Below are 14550 nucleotides of genomic sequence, written 5' to 3'. Positions count from 1 at the left end.
CTTCCTCCTTACTCAAACTTGTCGATTAGCTTTTTACTAGTTTAGTTCTTTTTTTTAAGACTGAGGCTTCCAGTGTTTTTGTTTATTTGTTTTGTTTTGTTTTGTTTGTCTTTTTGGAAACATGGATGTTTATATAAAATCTGTACCAAAATCTCTTTGACAAGTTTTGAAAATTTCAGATCAAATGAAAGCTGTTGCCCAGAGGACCCTGTCATGTACTGATTATATTGCTTGGGGGGAAAAAAAAATCAATTCAGTTGCTGCATTTTTAGCATACAGACTCAGTATTTTTTTACAGTCTAAACGGCCTAAGCCAGGATATATCGCAATATATCAAGTGTAAAATGATGCATTGCTTTATGATATACTCTCCTCAAGCCTTTTTCAGATACAGCCATCTTTTGGTTAACTTCAGCTTTTGGTACCATGTAGTGAGTGGGTAATAATGTAGCTTTCTTCTCTGATGGATTATACAAAATGCTAGCCAAAAAGATTGCCACATGATAACCCGATTTCTTTTCCTTTAAATCTTTGTTGCATTTCCCACAGGATCAATAATACCTGCTGATGAAAGACAGAAAGCTGACAAATGAAATCTTCCACACTGTTATACTGAGCAGATGTAATTTCCTACAAATTAGGGTCAGATACATGTGTAAATGTTTCCTCTTTCTTTGTCCTAGGGAAAACTCATTTTCCTACCCCACAGGGAATTGAATGGCCACAAGTAGGGTGATACTTGATGCAGGGATCAAAAACAAAACAACAGAAAATCCCTGTTTCTTTCAGACAATTTAATGGATCACTTGATGAAAATTATGTCACAAAAGGGAAATTGCCGTGTAGAATATTGCAGCAAAGTCAATTTGGGAGCTTTGTAAATCACAAGCTAAATTTAGGGCAGTGCCTGGGCAGTCAGGATTTCCTGTGCATCTGTGAATTGAATTCAGCAACTTGCTGGCTTTATTGGAATAATTTGACACCCACACAGGTAGAAAATAGGCTTTGAGCCAACACAGCAGAGAACTTGTACATGCGTGTGGGTTGCTAATTTTCAAAAAACATGCCTTAAAATAGTAGAAAGTGTCGCTGTTTAAATAAATAAATAAGAGCTTGATAGATTAATTACCTACATTTAGTGTTTGATTCTGTAGTCATAACAGCATGCATTGCATGTCTACAAATAATCTGAACATCCCTGAAGTACAGCCTCTTGACTAAATATAAAATGCAAGACATGGAGTTTCTTCCTAGTTCTGCATGTGCACAGAAACTCCAACTGCATCTTAACTACGTGCCAGATGAAACCAGCTGCATCTTCTCCTTACCCCCAAGCTCTGACTTTTGCATGAAAGAAACACAAGAATGAAGGAAGCTGCAGCATGACCCAGCAGGGTCCATAATTCCAGGTGGAAATTCAAAAAGGAGAGAGATCTTTATGTTTTATTTCAAATACCCCTTAGTGTACTTTGTGGTTTTGCCCTGGGGTATTTGCACAGGAGAATATTCATTTTTGTGATCAGACCTTTGAAATGAAAGCTCTTTTCCATCTGAATATCCACGTAAATATTTTGGTATTTGGTTCCTTAATCAGTAGCTTCTGCAGTAAGATCTTTCCCTCTGACAATTTCTGTCACTGAGTCCTTATCCTAGGATTTCTTTCTCCTCACTGATTCAGCCTGAGACCACACTGGGCAAAGTACCTTTCTGTTAGGCTGAGCTATTTTTTGATAGCTGACTACAGAAACCTTTGTATGGAAGCATCCTTTAAGCACATCCTTTCTTTGCAGGTGCTTGGCTGGATCCGGAATGGTGAATCAATGCTGAATGCAAGCCTTGTCAATGCAAGCTCCCTCTCTGAAGCTGAGCAGCTCCAGCGAGAGCATGAACAATTTCAGCTGGCCATAGAGGTAATACAAATAAATTAACTTTGTTTCTTCATCCCAGCTGTACAGCATGCAAAAAGTTATCTCTTGGGCATCAGTCGTTGCTTGCTTGAAGGAGGAAAAAGAGTAAAAATTTTAGAAAGTCATCCTACCATTAAACTCATAAAGTAGATGGAGGTTAGTAGTGAGATAAATTATTTATCATCTGCAGCTAATTCTTCTGCTGTCAAATATCAGCCTTTCCAATCATGAAAATGACACTCACATGTCTGATAATTTCTTTGGTAAAAAACAATAAGATTAAAATTCACAAAGTGATCTGAAAATGGTAGAAGTTCATGAAGTCAGATCATTTCAGAGCATTCACGTATGAATATCTTTGATTCTGGATAATGCTCTCACTTGTAATCTTTGTTTGATTCAGCGGCTCTGTTGTTGGTGGCAGAGGAGATTTTCATTCAAACCCACATTCTCAAACACCTTTGCTTTAAGCAACAGGGGTGATTCTTAAGAATTGCCTGCTGAAATGAGCTCATGCCCCTGCTTGCCCAGGAGGAGCACATTTTTGACATGGCTCTTGAAAACCAATAGTGAGCCAGTGCATTTGCCTCCATCATGGTGTCAGGACATGTCAGGAGTAATAGCACATCCTCTGAGCTGCTGTGCTTTGGATAAGAAGTGGAAAGTTATCCGCTCCCCTGAGCAGGGGACTTCAGAACTCATAGTTTGGCTCAGTTCTTCATGTACCCTTGCTATTATGAACACATCCTACACTCACAGGGTGTGCTCGCTCCAATTATGTGTAAGGAGGTACATTACTTTCTCCTGTTCCTGCTTATCAAGGTGCATATGCTTCCCCAGTTTTCCGTGTTAATTGTTACCTTTTTACAAAGCAAAAGAACAGGTTGGCAAATCACTTTCTGTGGTTTATATGTGTCTGGGGAAAAATAAAAATAAAAAATACACTATGAGAATAATATTCCCATAATGGAGATTTTAAAAAATGCCCAGATTATGGGGAAAAAACTGTCATTTGGTCTTCTGATAAACTTCAAAGCAGTCAGTATACATTATAGTGTGGCTAGTAAGTATAGAGTTTAAATCTTTGTAAATGACCTGTTTTGATCCAGCTCCATTCACAGTAAGGAAGGAGCAGCTGCTGTAGCTCCTAAGGGAATGGAAAGAAGTTTTCTATCAATTCTGTATGAGCTGGCTGGTACTGAGCCTTGCTGACCACGTCTTGGCAGCCATCACCAGGCAGCGGTTGGGGACAAGACACCCACCAGCTGTGTTATCACAGCTTGCTGCCATTGAGCAAGTGCTTGTATTTGGTGGTAAATGCAAATCACAGAGGGAGAAGAGGGTTACACCACAGTATGGGGAAAATAAGTTTTCAAAGGCAGAAAACACTAGATTAAATATTTCAAGTGTTTAAAGCTCAATATGGGGAAGAGATCAGCAAAGCATGCAGGGCAGACAGTCCTCTAAAGGCACGCTAGATGTGGTATTGATTTTCAGTTAAAGTCCTTTAAAGTCTATTTAAAACAAGTATTATGACTCTAACATCAGTAAAGCAGCTGGATATTAAATTTAACCAGTTGTTCTTGAACATCTTCCTAACTGTTTCTGCCAAGTATTAATCCTTTTTTTTTTTTTTTTTTTTTTTTTTGCTAATAGCTTTCTCTACATTGCATTATTCATCAATGTATTACCAGATGATTTCAAGCTTCTTTCCAGGTTCAAGGATTAGATCATAAATGTATCACATGAGAATTTGTCAGCAGCAGTTACAAATGGGATGCAGAACAGAGGAGTTTGGGGGAGATTTTAGGGCTTCTGTTCAGAAGATTAAAATCAAATATTGGGCTAAACCTGAACACAATTACTTAGGAGCTGGGAAGGGACAGGGGCTGTTTTCCCCTCAATAACCTACAAAGGAAGGTGTAACCACCATTTGGTTAACTGAGAGGCACTGATGCAGGCTGGGGAATGGGGCAGATGTATCAGTCCTGCCTGCAACTGAGTCAACTGGGCAAAGGTGTGGAAAATAGCTTGACTCCCCTCCGAGTTCTGCCCTTAAAGGTAGCACAATATAAGTCCAATGTGAGTGAACTGTCTGAAACCTATCTTATTTGAACTGGTATCTGTGACATAGTTCATGCTGTTATATATATATATATATATATATATATGTATATATATGTGACTAAAGAAACATTATCATAATGGGGAAGGGTTTTTTTTGTCATTTTGGCCCAAATAGTATTTTCAACATTTGTTGATGAAAGCCGTTCCTAATATCTTTAATTTACGTGGTGCAGCAGTGTTCCCTGTAAGGCATCCTCATGTTTCCTGGCTTAACGTTTTGTATCCTGCAGACAGGACAATTGCATACATGAGGAAAGCTGCTGATGCCAGCAAACTGCCTGGCAAGAGTCAAATCAGGGTGATTCGGCCTGTAGTTTGGAAACTCGTTGTGCCTGCAGACTGTGTGGGATGCAGTCAGCACTGAGTACAGGCAGGGTGGGAGCTCAGCACGGTAGCTCCCTGCACTGGGATTGCCACAGGGGATCTACAAGGACTCTCCCCCTTGCCTCAGGTTGTTGCCCATGGGGCAGTAGCTGTGCAGCGGAGCTAACCCACTGTGGCCAATGCTTGCTTGTCCCAAGCTTTAATAATGTTGTAAATGTGTGTGAATAACTGAAACTAAAATGCTTTGCGGAAAGTAACTATTAACTGGAGATAACTCTGAAAATGTTTCACTCTCTCACATCTCCATGTTCACACCTCGCTCCACCTTTCTACCATAAATCTGGCACATCTGTACAACCTCTCTTTCCTCCCCTCATACACAGTCCCTGTTTCATGCCACTTCCTTACAGAAGACACACCAGAGTGCCCTGCAGGTCCAGCAGAAAGCCGAAGTTCTGCTGCAGGCAGGGCATTATGATGCTGATGCCATCAGAGAATGTGCTGAAAAGGTGGCCCTGCACTGGCAACAGCTGATGCTGAAGATGGAGGACAGGCTCAAACTGGTCAATGCTTCAGTGGCTTTCTATAAAACCTCTGAGCAGGTGAGATGAGCAGTGCTGTGTCCATTTCATGGCAATTGCTTACGGGCTTGCATTTAGTTCCCAGTGTGTAGTGCGAAGGTCTCAGTAAGATCTCTGAGGCAGTAGTCTCTCTACTCCTTTAGGATGATGAATTGTTCCAAATATCTGGTCCCTTTTCCTTGAGCAATCCCAGAAACAGGAAGTGTGGGGCTTTGGTCAGCCCTGCTTGCCCCAAAAAGCTGCTTTTTTGCCTTTTGACATCGTCCACACACAAAGTGCAAACAAAGCTTTCTGTCACCAGAATAGGACCCAGCCGTGTGTGTCCTCAGGTGCCCCCCAGCTAACAAACACCAATGTGATTGCACTCGACCTTATGACAGCGGTGGTTCATGTGGGTTTTTTACTCTGACCCCAAGTGCAGAGGGTCTTTTACCAGCAAGGGATTGTACAGCATTAACAAAATTAACCAAAAAGATGTTTTATCAAGTGGTATAGCAATACTCAGCCACACAGGGAAACTAAAGGTTGAATTGGCCAAAACTGTATTTCAGACAGGCAGTTTGAATTATGCAGTAACTTTCATCTTAAAGTTTTTATTGAAACTGTGTTGAAACAATATAATTTTTGAGCTTTTTTTAATTGTCTCCTTCCCAAAGGGAAAAATTTCTGAAATCCTATCATCTTATTTTCAAGTCCTCATTATACCAGAGTTCATTTTGAGGAATATAAACCTTCATTTCTTTGAGAACTGCTTACCATTAATTACTTAATATTTTGTGAGCAGAAATAGCCAGTGTTTTCAATAGTAGTAAAACACCACCATGCCAAAAAAGATGCCAAGATACAAAGCGATTTCTCTGAAACCCATCTGCAGCACAGGTAATTATGGCAGTAACCATCATATGTTGACACAACTGTACCTCGTTCCAGGAATCCATGAATTGTAAACCACATCCAGTTGGCTGCAGGTACAATAGGATCATTCATCTCTTGCATAAACAGGTGCAACTTCACTGTAGCTGGTGGTGAGAATTAGTGTCATGCTATGGATACTTGAATGGCCTCGTGTGATGTAATTTACTGCAGCCAGGCAGCTTGTGTTAACAGTAGGAACCTGCGGTTTTGTGAAAAGCAGCAATGTTTTCCGTTAAAATTTCTATTGTTACCACCACACAGTTAGTTCCTCTATTAGAGAACAGGCTTGGAAAGTATTTTAGCTCAGCTAAGTATGTCATTATGGACCAAGATAATTTTTCCTTAATATCGAGGCTGTAGATGATCCTTGGGCCACTTTTTGTTGTCATTGTGTAATGCATTTATAAGACTGTTTAAAATAAATTAATTCCTTATAATGAATGTCCTTCCCTGTGAAGGGTTTACAGATTTACAGTCCCTGATGCACTCAGGATTGGAAAGAATTACTGCTGGTGGAGGACTGTGAGAAATGGAAGCCATTAAGGGATTCATTAGTGCTTTAGACAGTCAAATGTGCTGGCCAAAATATGCATAGCCAGTCATTTATCAATTCAGTCTCTCTTCCTTTCTCCAAGTGATAGACAAGCATGCTACAGTGCCCACCAGTTCATTCATGAGTGGTGTCTCTTCAGCAAATGTTTGGACAAAGATCATTCTGTCTTTAATGCTCATGAACTTGCTGCTGCAAGCAGTCTGTCATTCTCTCAGGCTGCAGGCCTACAGGCCTTAGCAGTCTGGTCCCTGGCTGCATGGCAGTGGATTGAGTAATTTATTGGATCCTGAGTTCTCTTGAGTATCTACAAAAAGCAGCTAAAAGGGTGGCCAGAGAGACTGTCACAACCAGCCAAACTTCTTCACGCCTGTCTTCTCCAATTCACTCATGGTATAAGTGGTACAGCCCTGGCTTTCAAATAGTCCAGTTTCTCACTGAATTCATCTACAGCCTGCTTCCTGATGATTTCTCTCATCCTCTTAACAATGAGGTGATACCTGTATGTGCAGGAACAGTCTTTCTGCAAAGATGTGGACCCAAGGCAGTCCATCTACTTTCATTGCTTTTAAGTCACCAAACCCCAGCACAGTATCAAAATTCTCAAGAACCAACATGTAAAACAGAAATTTTCTGTGCCTAAATAACACATGGGGCATTTGCTCTCCAGCGAGTGTTTGAGGGTGAGGGCTGGTTTGCATCCAAGCAAGGAACTGATTTCAGATTGTCAAATGCCCGGCAGCAGGATAAGTCAATCAGTTAACCTCAGTTCACCAGTCTTAAAATGGATTTTGATGTGTTCATGAATGGAGTTTTATGAAAATAACCTGTAATGGTGGGGAGGATTGAGTGGTTCCAGAGTCTCTTCTAAACTATGTTCTTAAGCGTGTGGGGTCCTCTGAATTATATCTTTGTTCATATAAAGATTGCAGGAGTGAGCAAGAAACGGGTGAACATGGTTAGCTGGAACCCCAGCAATAACTGCCTGGATCTTCAGTAATCTCAGTAGTGGAGTATGTAGGAACAGTCCTCTAGGAAAGAAGAGGAAAGTCCCCAACAGTCAGGAAAACTTACAGATATTTCAGTGTCTGCACAGAGCACTGAGAGTCATTTTCAGGATCTGCAATGCAAAAGACTCAACCTTGTCCAAGGCTGCCGCACACACAACTTTCAGACTGTGCTGGTTTATTTGCCTTATTCCCATTATTCAACCAAGATAGAAGATCCTTCTGTAAGCCCTGTACAGTGGAACACCTGCATCCACCTACGTTGCGACACTGATTTAATGTCTATTGGTATCCATAAGTCTTTACAAAAGCTGTATAGGGAGCAGCTAACATGCAGCTGAAGAGAATTAGTTCCAGCTTCAGAACTTGTTTCAGGAAAGTATTTAAGCATGTGTTTTTCTTCAAGTATGTGCTAATTCCCTTGACTTCAGTGGGATTTAAACACATCTAAAGCACCCTTCTGGAATAGGGATTGTTTCCTGAATGATCCACAGGGACCAGACTGACCCCTGCCTTGGTTATACCTTTTGAGCTTCCCCCCTGCTATGCATTGGAAGAGAAGAAGGATTTATCACCCTTAAACCAGATGAATTGCATCCCAAACAGTAGAGATCCCTGTGGGCAAGAATAACTAATAGATCATTCTGTCCAGGGCCTGTTTCATACCTGGTTATCCTCCATGCCATAGCCTACAGTCTAAAATATTTGGGTTTGAAATGTTTTTGGTTTTTAGACTTTTTCTGAATATGTTCCTCCTTGTTATGATTGTGGATAACTAAGTTGTTGTGCTCTGGGCATGCTTCAGGTGTGCAGTGTATTAGAGAGCCTGGAGCAAGAATACAGACGGGATGAAGATTGGTGTGGAGGCCGAGATAAACTTGGACCAGCAGCTGAGATAGACCACGTCATCCCGCTGATCAGCAAACATCTGGAGCAGAAGGAGGCTTTTCTCAAGGTCTCATTTTAGTTCTGTAATAAATCAGAAAAAAAACCTCCCCATTAGGTAGTCAATTTAGGGCACTGTTGGTAAGTTTGAGAGAAGGCTCTGAGGTGTAATTCCAGTTCAGATACTGGCTGTCTGTATAAGCCCTAGGCTAATTTCACACTGATATAATAGGAGTGATAAGCATTATCGTCAATGTGTATCTCCAGGAGATGTCATCAGGACTAATTAGGTGATGTGTGCATTGCACGTTGAGGATGCTAGTTGTTATGGTGGTTCAAAGTATTTATTCTCAAAATTTCATACAAGGAGCATTATAAATGACAAATGTTATATGGTATTTTGGTGCTGGCTTATACAAACTGTACAGAATTTCAGACTCTGTCTTCTAAGCCAATACCTGAAAAACTGCTAACAACTGAAGCCACTGTGTCTCTCTAGCACAGCACTGGGATGGAGACTGATTTCCTCCTGACTTCCAGGTGTTGCTTGCTAAGAATTGCAGAGCTGACAGGCTGACAAGTCAGCTGACAGCCAGCTTCCCACTTCCACTAAAACTGGTGTACAACGTGAAACTAGTCTGACAGGCATGGCTTAAGAACCGATGCCTGTAGATTGCACACTTTTGGAAGAAACGAGTACTCTTCTTGAGGGAGGATTAGGATTGATTAGATTGAAAATGTATGTGAGGTACTAGCTCTTTGCAACCAGTTGCTTGATTATTGTCATTAATTTGCCTTAAGATGTAAAACCAGGCACTGAATTCAAAATGACTCATGTATTTTAATACATTCATGAGGCTGTTAGTTTATTAGCTGGGTTTGTTGACTCTTAACTGAAGCCCCTGTGTTTCCATATGAAAGAGAACTTCTTGCAAAATAACTGGACAGTTCCCTTGAATCCCTTTTGCTTTCTGTGTTTATCTTTACTAACTTTTCTTGGTGGGGGCTGTTTTTCTTAGGCCTGCACTCTGGCACGAAGAAATGCCGAGGTATTCCTCAAGTACATCCACAGGAACAATGTTAGCATGCCTGGAGTAGCAAGCCATACCAGGGGGCCTGAACAGCAAGTGAAAGGTTGGTGCACTGATGCAATGACAGCATCACAGGTTTTCCTTGCATCCTTCCTCCTCCCTTGCTAAGTTCTGAGTTGTTGTCATCCTGAAGTTTGTGCTTGCTGAGAAGGCACCTTAAGTTTTGCCATCTGCTTTCACTGAAATGATGTACATGCCTGACACTGTTAGCAGTGGTAGTGAGACCTCTCAGAAGATGATCCCTCCTCTGCTAAGCTCTCATGCATAGCTCTGCTATTGCAAGTGGTAGTGGGGAATAAAGGAAAGGGCTTTGAAACTTGGGCTCTCTCTGGCTTCCCTTGTCAGGGGAGTGCATGGGAGTGACATTGTGCCATTGTTCACTACACAACTAGTCAGCTGTGATGATCAGATGCTGTTTTGTCTTAATATCTAAAAAAGCATAAATAAAAAAGCACATATGCATCCCATTTCTGCTGAGCACTGAAACAAAAACAAAAACAAAAAAACTCCAAGCTTGTTTGGTCCTAGGATGGATCTGCATTTTTTTTTTTTTTTCTCTGGAATCACCCTACCACATCAAACAATCACCAGCAAAAATACCTGCCTGTAATTTTCCTTTGGCCAGAAGAGCAGTTTGCAATCATGTGATACATCTGAGATGTTTTAAATGTTTTCACTTCTCTGCTTAATTAATCATTTGTCAACCTGTGGTTAGCAATGCTGCAAGGTACTGATAACAATAATCAAAGTGAACCTACAGAACTAAAGCATTTTTAATTATTATTGGCTGGCTTGCAAACTACAGAAAGAGACAGCCGTAGCAGTGCAGCCATTATGTCTGGGGGAGGGATAAAAGCCTTGCTTAAAGACAGAGGGTGAAAATGGTGGGTCTGAAAAGATTATTTTTATTCCTTTCTGTTGATACCAGTTCTGCAGTATTAATCTGGCTTTGGTCCATTTTCCCTGCTACTGTGTCAAATATTTTTTTGTGTGTGTTGTGGACAGTTGTTCTGTACAGTTGAAAATCTTGGGGAAATTGCTTAAACCCTCATTCAGTGAGTCCCTAAATATGCACCTGATATAAGCTTGTGAGTTTTCCTCACTGGGTTTCTTTGAAATTACTCACACGTTTAGAAATCAGCTCATTTGTTAGTCTTTTTGTAAGTCAAATGTCTAAAACAAAGTTGTTTATTTAGAACAAAATTAGTTTTATTTGGCATAAACTAGTTACTCAGAGACCTGATCTGGAACACCCATGACAAGCTTCCCGTTAATTTTGTCACTCAGACAAAATTCCTGCTACCTCCAGCAGGGTCTGGGCTACATTTTACAATTTACTTAAAAATTATCAACTTTTGACCATAATAAGTGTCAGGCTTGTAAATGGGAATGGATGTATCCAAATCTGCTTTCTACTAGTGGAGTGGATACATAAGTAATGGATGAATCAAGGCTCAGAAAGGGCTTTAGGTAAGAGAGATTATTTTACCGGGTGAAGTAACTGATCATAACTCTCTGTAAGGGATTGACAATCTGGATTTAATGCTTTAATACAAAGTAGCGTGGCTGCTGCTCAGACTGCGTGTGCCTAAGCCCCCTCTAGTGGATGCCACATTTGATGCTATGGCAAGGGGCTGCGGTGCCATACCTGAGCTCCTCACCCAGAAGTGCTTGACACAAGCTGAGCTGCAGGGCTGCCAGCCACACGGGACTTAGCATGGTTTGATTAGAAAACACAGCTTTTACTGATGTCTGTGTCAGTGACAGGGTGTAAGTATCTTGCAGTTTCTGTGCGTGTGATCTTTCGATTAAATCCGTGGTGCTTTTTTTTTTTTTTTTTTTTTTTTTTTGAGTAAAATCAGACCCTTTTATCAAGTTGATACAGTCTGGCTGAGCACCCTCAGGTTTCAGAAAACATATGCACTAGACCCCAAAGTGAGGCCAGTCTCTTTCAAATCTGTTCCTGAGCCTCAATGTCTGCCACATCCCCTTCACACAGAAAAAGAGTTTAGAAGATCAATACCAGACCCTAACCCAAAGTCCTAACTCAGCAGTTATTGCAGGTCCCCAGGAAGCACAGCTGTACAAAGACCTTACCAATATGTCAGACTGGAGGCTTAGGTCTGTTTACATCTAATCATGATGAGTTCTGCTCAAAACCGCATTCTTTGGTGCCAAGTGCTGGGTAGCCTGTGGCCAGAACAAGGCAGTAAAAAGGCAACTCTTCTGTGTCAATTAGCACCAGACTCCTAAAATAAGCAACAGAAGAGAACAAAAGGACTAGAAATCAGGTACCCCAATGTATTTGCTGGGGTAAATTTCCAGCTCTGTTCTAGCACCTCCTCCTTTACCAGATAACTCTGCAACTGCATCTTATTACTGTTGTTATTATTATTTAAAGCAGTCCCTTTGAATCAGTTTTCTTTTTTAGGAAGCACAATCTCAGGGGCAGTCCTTGGGTCCAGTCAGAGTGATTAAATTCAGATTTTTATGGCTTATTTCTTTATGCATTCCTATAACAACTAATCCTGCAGTTCTTTTGCCCTACAGCCATTTTGAGTGAGTTGCTGCAGAGGGAGAACCGGGTCCTTCACTTCTGGACCCTGAAAAAGCGACGATTAGACCAGTGCCAACAGTACGTTGTCTTCGAGCGTAGTGCCAAGCAGGTAGTGTAACAACCCCTGTTTGTCTTTCTGTCCTGGCAATCTGTAAATAACCCTTGTATCCACATCATATATCTTTGTGGGGTTCCTACTGCAATCCTAAATTGTATTTTAAAACTGTAACTTTTGAATACATGGCAAATATACATTTTAAAAACAATTTAAAAGAATTCCCAAGTCCAACAACAAAACTCAGTATTTTTGCCAGGTCATATTCATTTCAGGATTTGTTCTTCTGTTAGAAAATAAATATAAGAGCAAATTTGTTTTATTGAGCTTTTATTGAATAAGAAAACTGATTTCCCTCTGTCCATATTTTGCTGTATGTAGGTTGAATTCCCTACACTCCTTTTTCTCCTAGGAAACAGACAGCACCTTTTGTATCCTTTCCCATCTGCTTTAATTATCGTGTTCTTTTTATGTGTTCCTAGAAAGTGTATTAATACACACAGTATTATGTCACAGTTGCCCTGATATCCTTTATTCGGCAGATTTTTTTGTTAGTGGATTAGTTCTTGAAATACAAAGACTATTTGTTTTGTTTTTCCTTTGGTTGTTTCTGACATTCACAGGCCTTAGACTGGATCCAAGAAACAGGCGAATATTACCTCTCTACTCACAACTCCACAGGGGAATCGGCTGAGGAAACTCAGGAACTCCTGAAAGAATATGGGGAATTCAGAGTACCTGCAAAGGTAAAAAATGGCATTAGTCTAATTATGGCATCTACCTTAGTCTGATTATTTATGGTCCTATAAATGTCTTAAATCTCTGTAATCACATTCTCTTGATTTTGTATTTTCCTCCTGACGTTCCTAGCCCAAAATATAAATGTCCTTTGAGAATTGTGACCTTTCATTTTTAGCAAGACATAAGCACAAAAATGTGTTTTTCTTCCCCTTGGCTTGTACTGATTATGGAGCATTTTTGCTTTCATCAGAATGAAGAGAAAGTTCATTTGCATACACAACATGGCAACCTAACAAGACATATCTAAATTCCATCCTCAGAAATCACACAAGAATGATACAGAGTTCTTAATTGATCTGCAGCTTCTAAATATACCCATGATCATCTTGGATTCCCTTTCTCTTCTTCTTAGCCTGGAGAAGAAGAGGCCTGGGGGGCAGATCTCATCAGTGTGTATAAATACCTGAAGGGAGGATGTGATAAAGACAGAGCCAGGCTCTCTCCAGTGCTGTTCAGGGATAGGAGAAGAGTCAATGGGCACAAACTGGAGCACACAAGGTTCCCTCTGAACATCAGGGAGCACTTCGTGCTTTGCAGGTGCTGAGCACTGGCTCAGGCTGACCAGATAGGTTGTGGAATCTCCTCCTTGGAGATCTTCAAAAGCCACTTGGACACGGTCCAGGGCAAGTTGCTCTAGGTGGCACTGCTTGAGCAGCAGGGGTGGACCAGATGGCCTCCAGAGGTCCCTTCCAACCTCAGCTATTCTGTGATTCTGTGATTACAACCACAGTTTGTTTGATTCATTGCAGCTGGACTGATCACAGGCGGTAATTTATCTTACTAGAAATGTTCCACTGATCCCAACGAAATATTTTAAATAAATGGGTTTGTAAACTCTGGAGTGAGCATTTTTCAATACAAAGCTGCATTACCAAGAATCTATTAATTTATATGGAGCAATTCTGAGAAGTCTGGTCGGGTTTACAATGGAATAGTGATTGGATCTGCTTCAGACAAATTAATTCAAACCATAGGTAATTCACAGACCATGAATCTACAATGGTATTAACAGTCATTGATAAGGATCTAAACTGCAAAGTCAGACTGCAGCATGACCATGGCTTTGGTATGATGTAGCTTCATTTCACTGTGTCTTAAAATTGATCTTCTGTAATCCTTAAATTCCTTATTAGGTTGTCCATGCTTGCATGGATTTGATTCACAGGCTTTGTGTTCTTCGTGTCCCCTTCCTTTTTACTGAGTTTGCACATTTGTGAAAATAGGAGATAAGAAGAGTGGATGGGAGCTAAATTAATCAAACAGGACATATACAACATTCCTTTAACAGAACTTCTGTCCCCTAATCATCAGCATGCCTGCAGTTGTTCCAATTTATCATTTAATTTGTAAGCAGAATAATCCCAATTCATCCCAAAGTTTCCAAGCTATTTCTATTCATGATTTAGCCTAGAATTAAGTTTTATACCTTGTTGGTTTCTGACCATTACTGGTCATTCCTTACACTGACACATCCAGTCCTGCTCCCTGGGGCTCTACTAAATCACTATCCTGCTGCTGACCTAGAATATTTCCAGGGCCATGTGCAATCTGGTAAATGCAAGTCACTCCCAGATGATGTTATTCTCAAATTAAGCTGTAATTGAAAGCTTTCCTGATCCCATTTCCTTTCTGTCCAAACCAAATGTTTGGACAGCAAAAACACCAGTAGCTTTTGGGAAAGAAAAACCCTTTAAATATGACAGAAAGTCAGATTTTTACTCCTCCATACCTAGCCTTGCTTAAGTACTCA

At 40.6% G+C, this 14550-nt stretch overlaps 1 protein-coding gene across 10 annotated transcripts in view; it reads left to right on the top strand.

The window, feature by feature from the left end:
• KALRN (kalirin RhoGEF kinase) overlaps positions 1-14550 on the top strand; it is a 495524-nt gene that overhangs the window by 330921 nt on the left and 150053 nt on the right. For 9 of the 10 annotated variants that reach the window (XM_082764116.1, XM_082764119.1, XM_082764118.1 and 6 more), the window contains 6 exons: positions 1791-1910; positions 4742-4960; positions 8217-8366; positions 9316-9430; positions 11938-12053; positions 12623-12745. In XM_082764116.1, the coding sequence (XP_082620242.1) occupies positions 1791-1910; positions 4742-4960; positions 8217-8366; positions 9316-9430; positions 11938-12053; positions 12623-12745 (843 nt within the window). The remainder of the gene's footprint in view (positions 1-1790; positions 1911-4741; positions 4961-8216; positions 8367-9315; positions 9431-11937; positions 12054-12622; positions 12746-14550) is intronic. The other variant, XM_082764117.1, reaches the window with a different exon arrangement.

The sequence above is a fragment of the Aythya marila genome (assembly GCF_965140915.1).
Source record: "Aythya marila genome assembly, chromosome: 6".
Classification (NCBI taxonomy): Eukaryota; Metazoa; Chordata; class Aves; order Anseriformes; family Anatidae; genus Aythya; species Aythya marila.
The sequence above is the reverse complement of the archived record's forward strand: the minus strand, read 5'-3'. Positions and strand labels throughout refer to the sequence as shown.